The sequence below is a fragment of the Rhinoderma darwinii genome, chromosome 1 (genome assembly GCF_050947455.1).
Source record: "Rhinoderma darwinii isolate aRhiDar2 chromosome 1, aRhiDar2.hap1, whole genome shotgun sequence".
NCBI classification, from domain to species: Eukaryota; Metazoa; Chordata; class Amphibia; order Anura; family Rhinodermatidae; genus Rhinoderma; species Rhinoderma darwinii.
In genome coordinates, this window is record NC_134687.1 from 607801299 (window position 1) to 607817390 (window position 16092).

Here is a 16092-nt window from a genome sequence, read left to right on the forward strand (position 1 = left end):
CCAATTCTGCGGCAGATTGTATTAATTTGCAGCATACACTGATAATCATAAATGATGCCATTAATTTATGTTGCAGGATGTTACAATAGTGACGATACCAAATAGGTGTATATTATTTTATGTTTTGGGACTTATATTTAATAAGGTTTATTGTAAGGAATATGAATGTGTATTTTTTTTTTTACTGATTTTTTTAAAAATGTATTTAACTTTTTTTTTTTCAAATCCCACAGGGGGATTTTACATTTTGAGATTTTATTTTTAAGAATTACGTACTGGCATATATCTAAATGCCAGTACATTAGCCTATGTATTGATAGGTTTGTCCTAACAACTGCCTGTGTACTAAGTATGCCCCAACAACAGGAATTATGGTCAGACAGCCCTGGGGTCCTTCAATGGACCCGGTGTTGACTGTCCATATAAGGCATGTCCCTCGATGGCGTCACAGGGATACCCTGTGACCTGATGAGGGGGGGTTCCCCCTCAATCTTTCCCTTTGAATGCCACGATCAGCTTTCATCGCAGCATTCAAAGGCAGAGATCAGAGGTTTGTCTGATCTCCGCCGTTAGAGCCAGGCTGTGTATTACAGCCGTTACCCCTCTCCTGATCCCTTGAGCACACTTGTTGTGACTGCACGATCATCTGGACAAGTATGATCCATTCCGGCTGCAGGACTAAAAATAAGCGTGACTTCAGCGGTCCAACAAAATTTAACATGATTTATGCCATAATCTGGCATAAAACATAGCGCAAGTCTACTCCAGTTCATAGCTGGAGTACATTTTAGTTTCTGGCGCACGGAGAACCAGCAATGCGCCTAATTTATAGTTGAGCGCCTCTTAATAAATTAGGCCTATATTACTCCAGCACTCTTTAAGACCCTTTTACACTGGGCGACTATCGGGCAGAAAAGCGTTCATAGAACGCCCGTCTACGATAATTGCCCTGTGTAAAAAATTTAATATTGTTGTTGTCGGCAGCAATTATCCCTGTGTAAACAGGGATAATTGTTGTTGTCGACAGCAATTATCCCTGTGTAAACAGGGAGACGTGCTACCGACATGATAATAATGTATGGGGACGAACAACCACTTGTCCCCATCCATAGCTCCGTGTGATAGGAACAAAGGAGCGCTGATCAACGATGTCTCGTCGATCTCTGAACAGGCCGAATATCGGCAGGTGTAAAAGGACATTTAGATTAGAAACACTAGTCTTATTAAATTCCTCCCATATCTACCTAATATTGTACACAAGAAAATGGCGACAGCACTCTGCGAAAACCAATGCCACCTAATAAACGCTATATATAAATAAATATGCATTACTGCTGAATCTACTTACAATAGTGAGGTACTTAGCACACATTTTGATCAAATTGTGTGAGTCCACCTGCCACGACACGACGACCTCACTTATAAGGTGGGTCCCTACACTAAACATACACCCTATTCTGGGTCTGAGCCTTCAGAATATACTTGGGGGAAGGTAGGAACCAGCTATAAACGAATTAAAAACACCCTAGGGCAGAATGGGAGGAGTGCAAGATCAAAAATAGAGGCCGTCACTATGCCCACATATATACAACACAACACACAAGAGAGATTGAGAACATTCCAGCAAAATGAAAAAACTTGAACAGTTGCAAGAACGCCTGTGACTGCAAAACAATACAGAAGAAAATGGCGACAGCATTCTGCAAATACCAATGCCACCTAAAACAGTATACATAAATAAGCATGCATTAGTGTTACCTACAATAGTGAGGTAATATTGTAGTTAAATAAAGTCTGACCGCTGAAAGTGAATGTCTACTTTTTAACACGATGTCGATTTTAGGTTCATTTTTGTGCATATTGATTCCCTACTACAATATATATATATATATATATATATATATATAAAAAAGAAGGCAGCACTGCTCCAGTAGGTGTGTGCAAATAAATCCTCCCAGACTAGCACTCCAGATTGTGAATAAATAAAGCTTGAGAAAGATTCCATTGAGTTTGATTGAATTGAAACATTGCTGGGGTCACTAAAACACACCACTTTATTTATTCACAATCTGGAGTGCTGCTATTCCCGATATAGAGCTCCAAATCCCCTGCATAACCATATGATTAAATTCTGTCTGTCTGTTGACACCACTAGGGGGAGCATAGGAACATGTTGAATAGATTTGAACTCCGTAATATAATGTAGGCAGTAAGCTCCCCCTAGTGGTGGCAGGATTTGATCATATGGTTATGAACATTTAACAACTTAAGAACAGAAAAAATATATAAATTCAAAGTTGTTTCATGCTACCACTAAGGACACCTTCTAGTAATTCCAAATCCTCTGAAATTATATATTACTTTTCATGAACTTTGATGACTCTGTGAACTATCGGGATGTCTCTGCCTTCCACTTTGAAAACGACAATTTCTCCCGCCCGGATTGGGTCTTCCTGGAAGTTAGTGAGGAACAGCAGGTCTCCTCGATGAAAGGCTGGCTCCATGCTGCCACTGTGAAAAGACCGGACAGGTTACAAACAAAAGACACAAGACGACCTAGTAACTTGGTTTATCACAATGTCTGCCTGTGTTACAAATGAAGCAGAGCTGAACTGGTCATTGAACTCTTTGGAGCGGAGCTTTCAAATCATTGGGATAACACTCTACGTAAAGATCATGCAGTAGGTGTACCAGCAGTCCCATGTAAAATCACTATCACAATGTGTTATCACTGCATAATCAATGGGTGGCGCCAGATAGCAAACTCAGCTCTAGTGCATCTGTAAGGCTAAATTTAGACGAGCATGTGCAACCTCGGATGTGAAAAATGGATGTTTTTCACGTCCGAGCTGCATCCGTGCGAAATGCGTTATCGCGGATCCCTCAGACGGGAGTCTATGCAGGGATGCGTGAAAACGCAAAAAAAAAGATAGGACCTGTCCTATTTTTCCACGGACCCTTCACACGCTCCGTTGAAACAACGGCCGTGTGAACGTCCCCATTGAAATACATGTGTCCATGTGACGGACGTTCTTTTAACGGCCATCACACGGACGAGTTGCGCGCTCGTCTAAATGAGCCCTAAGTGTTGATATAAATAATCTTATCCGTAGTCAGTGGACAACAGACGCAGTCTATTGTTTCCCTGTTACCAGCCATTGCAGGCTGGGGGTGGAGCGGACTGTAGTCGGATGATTGACAAAGTTTGGACAGAATCCGCAAACATCCTTATAACGCTGCGCCACTTTTATAAGATGACTGCAGACCTTTAAATAGTTAAGAGTATCTAGGACTCGTACGTGAAACAAATGAGTGAAATGCATTATAATGGTGGTATTACGTGTGCACCGTATAGCAGTATTATTTACGCACTGTATGGTGGTATTTTTCAGATATTGTATAGAACTTTTTTTCTTCAGCACTGTATGGTGGTATAATGTGAGGACTGTATGTTATGGTACAGTTATCTGGTCACTGTATGGTGGGATTATATTGGCACTATTTGACTGTACTTGGTTCAAGCCATGTCCACTTTAATTTAGCTACTTTTTTCCAGTGTTTCTCGTACACGGTCCACTCCTGCACTAGACTGTATGTATACTCCGCAAATTAATGTGTGTAGGATATCGAGCCTGTAGGCAGCTCTCTGGGGTTGATATCCCAGTCCTATAAACTTCATACAGTATTACATCAGCCTGGACGCACCTCAATACAACAACGATGGGGCTCTCGCTTCCTGTGACCACAATGAGGCCTTTCCATATCATGAGGGCAGACGACACAATCATGGCAAAGTTAAGGACTTGATAGTAAAGCTGTAGAAGGAAAAAAAAAAAAACATAAGCATAGAGCAAATGACACATTGAAAAATAATAAATTGCGGAGTTAGTCCCGGCGATGGTTCCAAAAACGAAAACAGAGGTAACGCACCAGAGATCTGACCAGTGGCGAATCTATAGGGAAAGCTTGCAGTCACACCGGGGACCAAAAGGCCACACAACCTACTGCTAACGTATTGTTTAATGTAGAAGGAAAAAAAATTATTAGCCCTGCTCATTTGATAAATCCCGTCCTTATCTGAGACTGGCAGACCAAACACTGTATATTTTATGGGCACTGCTACGAATGGCATTATATATTGTGTGGGCACTGATGTGAATAGCCTCTATATTGTATGGGCACTGCTGTAAATTGCATTATATATTGTGTGGGCACTGCGGTCATTGTCACTGTATGGGCACTGCTGTGAAGGACAATATATATTGTATGGGCATTGCTGTGATTAGCACTATATACAGTATGGGCACTGCAGTGAATGGCACTATATACTGTATGGGCACTGCTGTCATTGTCCCTACATACTGTATGGGTACAGCTGTGAAGGGCAATATATATTGTATGGGCACTGCGGTGAATTGCATTATATATTGTGTGGGCACTGCTGTGAATGGCACTATATACTGTATGGGCACTGCTGTCATTGTCCCTACATACTGTATGGGTACTGCTGTGAAGGGCAATATATATTGTATGGGCACTGCGGTGAATTGCATTATATATTGTGTGGACACTGCTGTGAATGGCACTATATACTGTATGGGCACTGCGGTCATTGTCCCTACATACTGTATGGGTACTGCTGTGAAGGGCAATATATATTGTATGGGCACTGCTGTGATTGGCACTATATACGCTATGCTACTGCTGCGAATGGTACTATATATTGTATGGGCACTGCTGTGAATAACACTATATAGGCACTGAATAAACCTGGATATTTTATAAAGCAGCTGCCACCATGTTATTGCTGATGAAAAGTCATTCAGTAATTGGCGCTGGAATTAATCATTGAATATGGGACAGCGGGCGAATCTCAAGCTGAATGCTGATGAATGAATACAGGGTATTACCAGATGGGCATGTGTGAGGCGTTTGTCACATACAGTAACATTTCTACTTGGTTATTTTCCCTTGCGAACACGATGGCGGAAAAGCCTCTCAGATGGCACAGACGCTGCCAGCTCGAGAGTTACCCAGGAAACCGGCCTCATTATAGCCCATCTGTGCCACCTCAGAATTTATATCTGTCTTACAAGAAACTCCGGACAGTTTGGTCTAGTACGTGTTCAAGGAAGACCCCGAGGTGCAGTCTGAGGGGGCACAGTATATGTGGCCCATTTCAATTTAACCCCTTGAGGTATTTTGGTATGTAAATATAGCTCAAATAGGGGTTGCCCAGTTAGATATATGCTCTATTAAGGCAGACCTATAGGGGAAGGGGGTCCCCAGCCAGAACAAAAAAGTTGATGCAAACATTGGCTCTTGCTGGGGAGGGCTGACCCTTGCGGACACACTTGCAGCGGCGATAATCACTGATCACAGAGGAGGCTTCCTATGGAGAAGGGGGTGTTCATTTAGAACAACCCCATACTCCGTGTTGAATAAAAAATTATTTCACTTTCGAATACACTTGTGTTCTTTACCATTTTCTCAGCTTGCTGTCAGTGAATGGAATTGTTATTATTTGCATTGATAAGAAAATCTGGACACATACTTTTCAGAGAATTTGCTACAATTTTACACATCAGCAGCACAAATCTCTTTCCTGTCCAGAGAGTTACAATGTATCAGTACAGATAACATGTAGCAGAGTTTAGCTCACAGGAGATTATCTAGACTGGATACATTTGTAGCAATCTCTCAGTATACAGTCTGCATGGGACTCGAACAAGAATGTTCCGATTCACTGACAGCAAGAAATCAGATGTTGTAAACGATGAAGGATTAAAACACAAAGATTAGAAAGTTAGACAAATATTCATTATACCACCATTAACCCCTTAAAGAGGCTCCGTCACCAGATTATAAGTGCCCTATCTCCTACCCAATGTGATTAGCGCTGTAATGTAGATAACAGTGCTTTTTATTTTGAAAAACGATACATTTTTAATTTATGCACAATTTTAGATTTATGCTAATTAATTTCTAAATAGACAACTGGGCGTGTTTTTACTTTTTTACCAACTGGACATTGTAAAGAGAAGTGACCAATCAGTGTCATGCACTGCTCTCCATTCATCTTTAGCATTACTCGCAACACAGCGTGATCTCGCGAGATCACGCAGTGCAGTCACATACTCCCATATTAACTTTACCGAAGTGTCTTGGGAGTGAATAGACCTCACCTCCAGCCAGGACGCGATGTCTATTCACACTCCCGACATTTCGGTAAAGTTTCTGTGAATGACAGCACACGTGATCTCGCGAGATCACGCTGTGCTGTGTAAGTCCCCAAGAAACTTTACCGTAGTGTTCGAGAGAGTGCATAGACATCGCGTCCTGGCTGGAGGTGAGGTCTATTCACTCCCAAGACACTTCGGTAAAGTTAATAGAGCAGGAGCAGCTGAGCAGATTGATATATACTTTTAGGGGAAAATATTCAGTGTAACATGTAATGTATTGATTTGCATCCCTGCTCACTAAAAAGAGTCCAGTACGCCGTCCTACTCAGTGATTGACAGCCAACCCTGTGTGAGTGTGCATACAATGATTGCTGTCAATCACTGGGTAGCAGCGCCCACAGAACTTCTAAATCCAGAGGGAGCAGGGATGCAAATAAATAAAATGAAACCGAATATTTTCCCATAAGTCAATAGATCAATCTGCTAAATTCCTCTTGCTCTATAACAGGTTCTTCCGGTAATAACAGATTATCACCTATCTACTGCTAGATCGGTGGGGGTCCAACTGCTGGGTCTCCGATTGATTGCCAGAACGAGAGTCCCGTGTCCTCCGTCCCCCCCCCCCCTGGCTGCAAGACCACTGCCAGGAGGAATTTAATGGAGCAGCGGTCGAGCATGTGCCCTGCTACTCTATTCAAAATCTATGGTACTGCCTAAAACAGCCGAGCACGGCTCCTACATACATCCTACAGTTTTCCTAGTTTCCTGAATCTGCCAAGTTATGCAGCAATATTGGAGTGTGGGGAGGGGGGGGGGGGATATATGGCCATATGGGAGTGGGGGATTTATAGACACATTTAGCCCTGGTGAACTGGCTCATTTTTACACTGCTAGACAGATTAGGTCATGCATTGGGGCACTTTACTTTTTGTGTTTCCCTGGGTGTCCACTTTGCACGTGTGTTCGTCACAGGATTTCTCAGGGTGCGGTGCCCTCCTATGGGTTTAGGGGGTGTATGTGCCCATAAGGTTCTTCACTCCCATTAATAAACCCTTCTGTGGGAGTCAAAGCTAGCATTTTTAGCTCCATTGGATGCTTGGGCAGCAGTTTAGGCAGTTGCTGGAGCACTTTTTTTTTTTTTTGTCTTTTTCATTTCATTGCGGAACCGCAAAGAAATAGTCAAAAACCGCACAATTATATACAAAACGGTTTCCACCATTTAGGACAATGGGCTAAAACTGCAATTGAACTGCGTAATAAAGGAAAGGACGTGCCGCATTTTCTAAATACCTCAGCCACATTGCAAAACTGCACGATGTACACTACCGTTCAAAAGTTTAGGGTCACTTAGTAATGTCCTTATTTTTGAAAGAAAAGCAGTTTTTTTCAATGAAGATAACATTAAATTAATCAGAAATACACTCTATACATTGTTAATGTGCTAAATGACTATTCTAGCTGCAAACGTCTGGTGTTTAATGCAATATCTACATAGGTTTATAGAGGCCCATTTCCAGCAACCATCACTCCAGTGTTCTAATGGTACATTGTGTTTGCTAACTGTGTTAGAAGGCTAATGGATGATTAGAAAACACTTGAAAACCCTCGTGCAATTATGTTAGCACCGCTGTAAACAGTTTTGCCGTTTAGAGGAGCTATAAAACAGACCTTCCTTTGAGCTAGTTGAGAATTTGGAGCATTATATTTGTGGGTTCGATTAAACTCTCAAAATGGCTAGAAAAAGAGAGAGCTTTCATGTGAAACTCGACAGTCTATTCTTGTTCTTCGAAATGAAGGCTATTCCATGCGAGAAATTGCCAAGAAACTGAAGATTTCCTACAACGGTGTGTACTACTCCCTTCAGAGGACAGCACAAACAGGCTCTAACCAGAGTAGAAAGAGAAGAAGTGGGAGGCCCCGCTGCACAACTGAGCAACAAGACAAGTACATTAGAGTCTCTAATTTGAGAAATAGACGCCTCGCAGGTCCTCAACTGGCAGCTTCATTAAATAGTACCTGCAAAACGCCAGTGTCAACGTCTACAGTGAAGAGGCGACTCCGGGATGCTGGACTTCAGGGCAGAGTGGCAAAGAAAAAGCCATATCTGAGACTGGCTAATAAAAGGAAAAGATTAATATGGGCAAAAGCACACAGACATTGGACAGAGGAAGATTGGAAAAAAGTGTTATGGACAGACGAATCGAAGTTTGAGGTGTTTGGATCACACAGAAGAACATTTGTGAGACGCAGAACAACTGAAAAGATGCTGGAAGAGTGCCTGACGCCATCTTTCAAGCATGGTGGAGGTAATGTGATGGTCTGGGGTTGATTTGGTGCTGGTAAAGTGGGAGATTTGTACAAGGTAAAAGGGATTTTTAATAAGGAAGGCTATCACTCCATTTTGCAACGCCATACCATACCCTGCGGACAGCGCTTGATTGGAGCCAATTTCATCCTACAACAGGACAATGACCCAAAGCACACCTCCAAATGATGCAAGAATTATTTAGGGAAGAAGCAGGCAGCTGGTATTCTATCTGTAATGGAGTGGCCAGCGCAGTCACCAGATCTCAACCCCATAGAGCTGTTGTGGGAGCAGCTTGACTGTATGGTACGCAAGAAGTGCCCATCAAGCAAATCCAACTTGTGGGAGGGCCTTCTGGAAGCATGGGGTGAAATTTCTCCCGATTACCTCAGCAAATTAACAGCTAGAATGCCAAAGGTCTGCAATGCTGTAATTGCTGCAAATGGAGCTTTCTTTGACCAAATCAGTGACTAATCAGCGTCATACACTTCTCTCCATTCATTTAGTCTGCACATAGTGATCCTCCATTGTTCACTATGTGCAGTCACATACACCCACATTAACGCTACTGAAGTGTCTTGACAGTGAATAGACATGACCTCCAGCCAGGACGGGATGTCTATTCACAATCCGGACACTTCAGTAACGTTTGTGTGGGACTTACAGCACAGCAAGCGTAATCTCGCGAGATCACGCTGTAAATGACAGCTTACAGCGAGATCCGTCCTGGTTGGACGCGATGTCTATTCACTGTCAAGACACTTCAGTAACGTTAATGTGTGAGTTCGTGACACCACATAGTGAACAACGAAGGATCACTATGTGCAAAGTAAATGAATGGAGAGAAGTGTATGACGCCGATTGATCACTGATTGGTCAGCGTCATACACTTCTCTCCACAGCGCCCACTTGGTCAAAAGTAAAAACACGCCCAGTTGGGCATTAAGAAAATAATTAGCATAAAGCTAAAATCGCTCATAACTTGGTGAAAATAGATAATTTTTCTAAATAAAAACCACTGCTGTTACCTACATTACAACGCCGATCATATTATGTAGGAGATAGGGCACTTATAATCTGGTGACAGAGCCTCTTTAAAGGGAACCTGTCACCATCATTTCACCTAGAACTCTACTCACCCCTCGCTGCTCTCAAAAGTTAATTGCTATTATCCCCTCTCCTAAACTCCTCCTCCGACCATAAAGAGCGGTCTGCAAATATTTTGCGCCTTTTATGGTAATAATCCAGCAGTCTCAATAGTTTCTCTTATGCCTGCCCACCGCCGAAAACTGTCCCGCCCTGAATTCCGAAATCTCGTTTGAGATAGCACGCATGCAACCCATAATGTATGGTCCGATAACCTTCCCTGCTTCGTCCGGGCCTCAGATCTAGTTACTGCGTATGCGCCGCTATGGTGTCCCGTTGTGCGCACGCACCAGACCATCAAAGCGTGGAATTTCATGTGTATTGGGGGATAGGCAAGGAGCTGTCAATCAAAAGTAAGGAGGCGGGGTTAACTCGGAAAGGCTTGAGGAATAAAGATATGACTCTTTTCGAACGAAGATATGACTCTTATGCTCATTAGCATACGGTGTTGGAACACTAAAAAACCGAATACTAAAGATACATAGCCGACTTAGAAGATAATTATAGGTTACATTAAAAAAAAAAATTCCACCCACTTCTGCAAATTGCTGGTATCTAAAAGATTTGTTTGCTGTCAGGGAATGGAAACATTCTTTTTTTTTACATCCAGAGGCCAAAAACTGCTTGAGAAAAGTCCTGGTGGACAAACGTTTGCATGGGTGATTAAAGGCGGTTTTTTGGAAGTGCTGCCTCCTTGTCCATTTTTGACTGCCAAAAACTGGTGCAGACCTATATTGTCAGCGCTGAGGATTTGTTACAATTTTATTCAGTCCAAACAGTCCACTGGAATCTAAGGTCTTGTTGACATCCGCATTTGGCATTACCTTTGTTATGCTACGTCATAGGAGCAGAGCATTGAAAAACCGGACACACCGGTTCCGTTGCACCACAGACACCACCGGCCGATGGAACCCATTGACTTTATTGGGTTCTGTTGAGCCGTCCATGGATATACTGGAAACAATAGTGCAGCATGCTGCATTATGGTTTCCAATAATTTTTGTCGAATCTGCCACAGAAGCCTCCAACGCAGTTGTGAACGGGTCCTAAACAGTGTTGCCTTCAGACATTTTCCAGCATGGATACATTGTAGCGCATCAGAACAGGAGAGAGATTTGTGCTGCTAATGTAGTTAACTTACAGAGGACGGGGTATACACCATTAAAACAAACTCTCAGCTGTGAGTAGTATCAATTAAGCCTCTGGATGTAAACGGGAATATTCCTATTCGCTCACGGCAAGCAGAGATCTTGACAAAGATGAGGAGCTGTAACACAAAGTCTATTAGAAAGTTGCAGGTTATTATACAATACATAAAGCTGGACAACCCCTACCTACAAATCCATAACCATTTGCTATTAAAGGGGTTGCCTCATGAAGACAAACCGTCCATATGCTTTATCTGGTGATATGGACATCATAGAGGGATCCCGCACCAGAACCCCCTTCTATGAGCCAGAACGGAGAGAAGTTATAAACTAGCGGCTCCTGTTTTAGCGGACTCGATCAGTCCTTCTATTGCAAGGACAGTTAGGATATGTTCACACGCACTAATTACGGACGCGTTTTTGCCCCGAATTACGTCCGAAAATAGCGCATCAATAGCGTTGACAAACATCTGCCCATTGAAAGCAATGGGCAGACGTTTGTCTGTTCACACGAGGCGTATATTTACGCGCCGCTGTCAAATGACGGCGCGTAAATAGACGCCCGCGTCAAAGAAGTGACCTGTCACTTCTTTGGTCGTAATTGGAGCCGCTATTCATTGACTCCAATGAATAGCAGCGCCAATTACGTCCTTAATGGACGCGGCGTTCAAGCGCCTGCACATGCCGTTACAGCTGAAATTACGGGGATGTTTTCAGGCGGAAACATCCCCGTAATTTCAGCCGTTACGGACGCTGTCGTGTGAACATACCCTTACTCATCTGAATGGCCGCCATGTAATACTACATTTTCCGCTGCGGGGGAAACTCCTGGCTGAAGGAGGCTTACCTAGCCGATGAGACATCCCATTCATGTCGTGGTTGGTGCATTTCTCAGCCGTTATCACTGTATCTGTATGATCCTGGCATGATACTTTGCAGGGGAATAACGTTCCCTATTCAGATAATAAAAATTATCACCGTACCGTGAGATTGTCACCGTGTTGCTTTCTCGCAGTAGTAACTAGGCAGGAATTATTTGTGTAAAAAGCTCTTTAGAGCAGCAGCACAGGGTGATGAGTGGAAAAGGAACATGAAACAATACAAAACACTTCAACGTTACCTGCATTGTAATGCGGCTAAATACATCAGAAAATGAGTGCCGGCCTGCCTAGACTCGAGGAACGGCTAAGAAGGCTGTGATGGATTGCTAGCGCTAGTCACGTCACCAGCGGCCTTAATGACAGGTTACAGCAGAGGTCTGGGCCCGAGCTGCTGCCGTGTGATCTATACTAAACTTTGGCTATGCTCACAGTAGCATTCAGCCAGAAAGCAACATTCAAAACGCTGCTGTTGCCGGAGAGCAGTGTATTGTGGGAGCTCAGGTGACAGTTTCATAGATAGGCCTTATTCATACAAGCGTGTTCGATTTACGCCCGTAAAAAAAAAGTGCTGTTTTTCATGACTATAACTGTCCATGTTGCGTCAGTCTGGTTTCCGTGTGTCGTCCGTTTTTCTTGGCCGTGTTTTTACTCTTTGAGCCTTTCAGGGCAGGGCACATGCAACTGATGCGTGAAGCACGGACAGCATATGGATGTTGTCCATGTGAGATGTCCATTGTTTTAACGCACCCATTGACTTCAATGAACGACGTGGGCCGCAAAAACAGACCAGAATAGGACGTGCGCTCAGTTTCAGGCAACGGACACGTTGGCCGTGAAGAAACACAGATGTGTGATTAGCCCCATTGAATTGCACTGGTCAGGACGTGTAATACGCTCGTGTGATTAAGACCTTAGAATGATGCGGTTAGGGCACATGACTGTCTGCGGAGTGTAGATAAATAGTATACACAGATTCCAGCAGATTTTTTTTATTCTAACTTTGGGTGTGAACAGAAAAGAAAAAACGCCATAAAGCTCAAAATCAGTATTCGGCTCTGTTCACATCATGCGCTGGGCAAGCATAGCCATAGGCCGCCATTCACCCGACAGAAGCCAAAAGAAAATACCTTTTTTTTTTATTTCCCCTATGGGAACAGGCGCCTGTATATAATGTAAACTAAAGGACACAGTTCAGGGAATAAGCAGCAAACATAGGCAAAGTCGCCGCGGTAACAGATCGCTGTAAAATCGTTGTAAACCGTAAGCACTGCTCAATTAAATTTTTCCCTGAGGTTTGCTTGCAGACTTGGTTCCCATACGGATAGATCGTCCTCCTGTGATTTTACCACAACTCGTGAGCGCAGCTTTGTCGACGTGGAGTCCTAAAGGGGTCACTCCAATCTTCGACATTGGATATGCCATATATGGTTGATGGTCCGACTTTGGAGACCCTCTTCTACCAGGAGATTAGGGGTCTTGTGACTCTCCGTTCCCACGATTCACGACACCCATAGAAGTAAATGCAGACTCTTATACAATTTGTGTTTTTGAGTTTAAGATCTTTGCTTGCTGTCAGTGTGTGGAAAGATTCTGGTTTGTATCCAGAGGCTGAAAACGGCTGATGATCAAGGTGATGGACAGCAAGGATCCGTAATGCGGCCATATGCATGAGTTCTTAGTCCTCGAATCATCCTCTGTCTATATTTATATCTATTTCCGGGAAAGCCAGGTAACAACCAATGTGTCTACCTGTACAGGTCCCTGAATGAAAACCCTGCCTTGTTAAGCAATCTTTTACCATGCTCTTGTATTGCTGCAGAACCAGGCAAATTTGTCACTCAGGACAGTAGGAAAGCTGGGTTTGTAACCCCAGTGGGCTACCATGAGCCAACTTTCCCCGAGTTCAAATCTGCCTAGTTCCCACACCGCTACATAACCAGGCAGTTTTGCTATTCAGGATCTATTCTGGATGACAAGCCATTTGAACATTGTAATGGCAGCCATATTTCTTACAACCCTGCTTTCCCAGAAACAGAAAAATAAAAAAATAGCTAAATAGGATTTTTAACAATCTAACAGTAGAGCAGGGGTCAGCAACCTACGTCACTCCAGCTTGTGTAAAACTGCAATTCCCAGCATGCCCTGACAGCCTACGGTTGGAATAATAAGACATTTGGCTGTCAGGGCATGCTGGGAGTTGTAGTTTCACAACAGCTGGAGTGCCGAAGGTTGCTGACCCCTGCAGTAGAGGATGACTCTTTATTTTGTGGGTAAATGCTCTTTAAAAGCAATAAAATAAACTCCCATATGAATACGTCCTTTTTGACTCCCATGTTTTTAAGACACGTATTCCCTTTAAAGTCAAGAGCAAGCGCAGACCAATCATTTTTTTTATGCATATTTCGGTTCGTTGTAGGCAGACAAATACACAACGAAAATACGCCGAGTGAATCTTTAACGGTTACCAATGGTAAATAAATCGTAGTCCTCGTATAATGAAAAGTTCTGTAACTTTATCGTTTTCAAGATCTCTTTGAGCTGTCAGTGAACAGAAACACTCGTTTAGTAAAAATCTGTCCTGATTATGTCTAAATAACCAAGATGCAGGACTGTGTCAGTTGGACACGATCAGGACATGTTTCCAGCCTCTGAAAGTAAACCATAAACATTTCCATTCACTGAAATCAAGCATGGTCATGAAAACTGTGAAGAATTAAAACGCAAAGTGAATTGAAAGACTCCTGGTTACACAGTGAAGAAGCTTTATTTTCTTGGCAAGATGTCTAGATCTATGTTCCCCTTTCTCACGTCTGTGAATTTACAATCGTGTCGCCATTTGAGACAAGCCACGCTGCCGCTATTTCGCGGCTGTAACTTTAAGAACAATGAGCTGCTGGCCGGGGTCTCGGTCACTCATTAGCAGCGCTCACAATTTCAGTAGCACTGGCTGCACGGCTGCCTGCCCTGCAATCGTAGCAAGATGGCCAGCCGCAGTGGCCTTGTTGCCCATAGCAAACCAATCCCAGCACAGCTTTTATTTTTCCACAGCAGCTTAAGAAATAAAAGTTGAGCTCTAATTGGTTGCTATGGGCAAAAAGCCACGTTCACTGATAGACACTTGATAAATGCAAACAATAAGTCTTTTTGGCAAATAAATGTATTTGTATTTCCGTTTAAGAGAGAAAGACGCCCTGGTAATTTTTTAACCCAGTGATTACTCAGGGACAAAAACAAGTGACAAGCACCTCGAGTGTCACATGGTGGGTCCCAAAGGGGTTGTCACTTTGCATCTCCCCACATGGTCGACTACGCTATTCGGTCCAGAGGCATCCAGTAAAAAAAGTATAGGTTTAGTGGATGCAATAATACCCTAAGGCTGGATTCACAAGAGGTCATTACGTCTGTAATTGACGGACGTATTTCGGCCGCAAGTCCCGGACCGAACACAGTGCAGGGAGCCGGGCTCCTAGCATCATAGTTATGTACGATGCTAGGAGTCCCTGCCTCGCTGCGGGACAACTGTCCCGTACTGTAATCATGTTTGTGCACTGTGTTCGGTCCGGGACTTGCGGCCGAAATACGTCCGTCAATTACGGACGTAATGACCTCGTGTGAATCCAGCCTAAGGGTATGTTCACACGGCGGGGGTCCGTAACGGCTGAAATTACGGGGATGTTTCAGCCTGAAAACATCCCCGTAATTTCAGCCGTACAGGCATGTGCAGGCGCTTGAACGCCGCGTCAATTACGGCCGTATTTAGCGCTGCTATTCATTGGAGTCAATGAATAGCGGCTCCAATTACGGCCAAAGAAGTGACAGGTCACTTCTTTGACGCGGGCGTCTATTTGCGCGCCGTCATTTGACAGCGGCGCGTAAATATACGCCTCGTGTGAACAGACAAACGTCTGCCCATTGCTTTCAATGGGCAGATGTTTGTCAGCGCTATTGAGGCGCTATTTTCAGACGTAATTCGGGGCAAAAACGCCCGAATTACGTCCGTAAATAGGCCGTGTGAACATACCCTTAGGCTATGTTCACACAGAGTATTTTGGGGGAGGAATATCTGCCTCAAAATTCCGTTTGGAACTTTGAGGCAGATATTCCTCTCCCTGCACGCCGATTTTCGCGCCGTTTTTCGCCCGCCGCCATTGAGCGCCGCGGGCATAAAACAGCGAGAAATACGCTTTCTCCTGCCTCCCATTGAAGTCAATGGGAGGTCAGAGGCGGAAGCGCCCGAAGATAGGGCATGTCGCTTCTTTTTCCCGCGAGGCAGTTTTACTGCTCGCGGGAAAAAGACGCAGACGCCTCCCATTGAAATCAATGGGAGGCGTTCTCGGGCCGTTTTTGCGACGCGGTTTCCGCGTCCAAAAACTCGGCAAAATACCCCGTGTGAACATAGCCTAAGGGTGATGGATGCCACTCTATGGCAT

General features: G+C 43.8%; 1 protein-coding gene across 1 annotated transcript in view; it reads right to left on the bottom strand.

Annotated features, from left to right (window-relative positions):
- Window positions 1-16092, bottom strand: part of SEC11C (SEC11 homolog C, signal peptidase complex subunit) — a 34235-nt gene that overhangs the window by 14191 nt on the left and 3952 nt on the right. Inside the window, exons 2-3 of the mRNA XM_075841106.1 lie at window positions 3706-3815; window positions 2362-2511 (exon numbers count right to left, since the gene is read on the bottom strand). Of these exons, the coding sequence (XP_075697221.1) occupies window positions 2362-2511; window positions 3706-3815 (260 nt within the window). The remainder of the gene's footprint in view (window positions 1-2361; window positions 2512-3705; window positions 3816-16092) is intronic.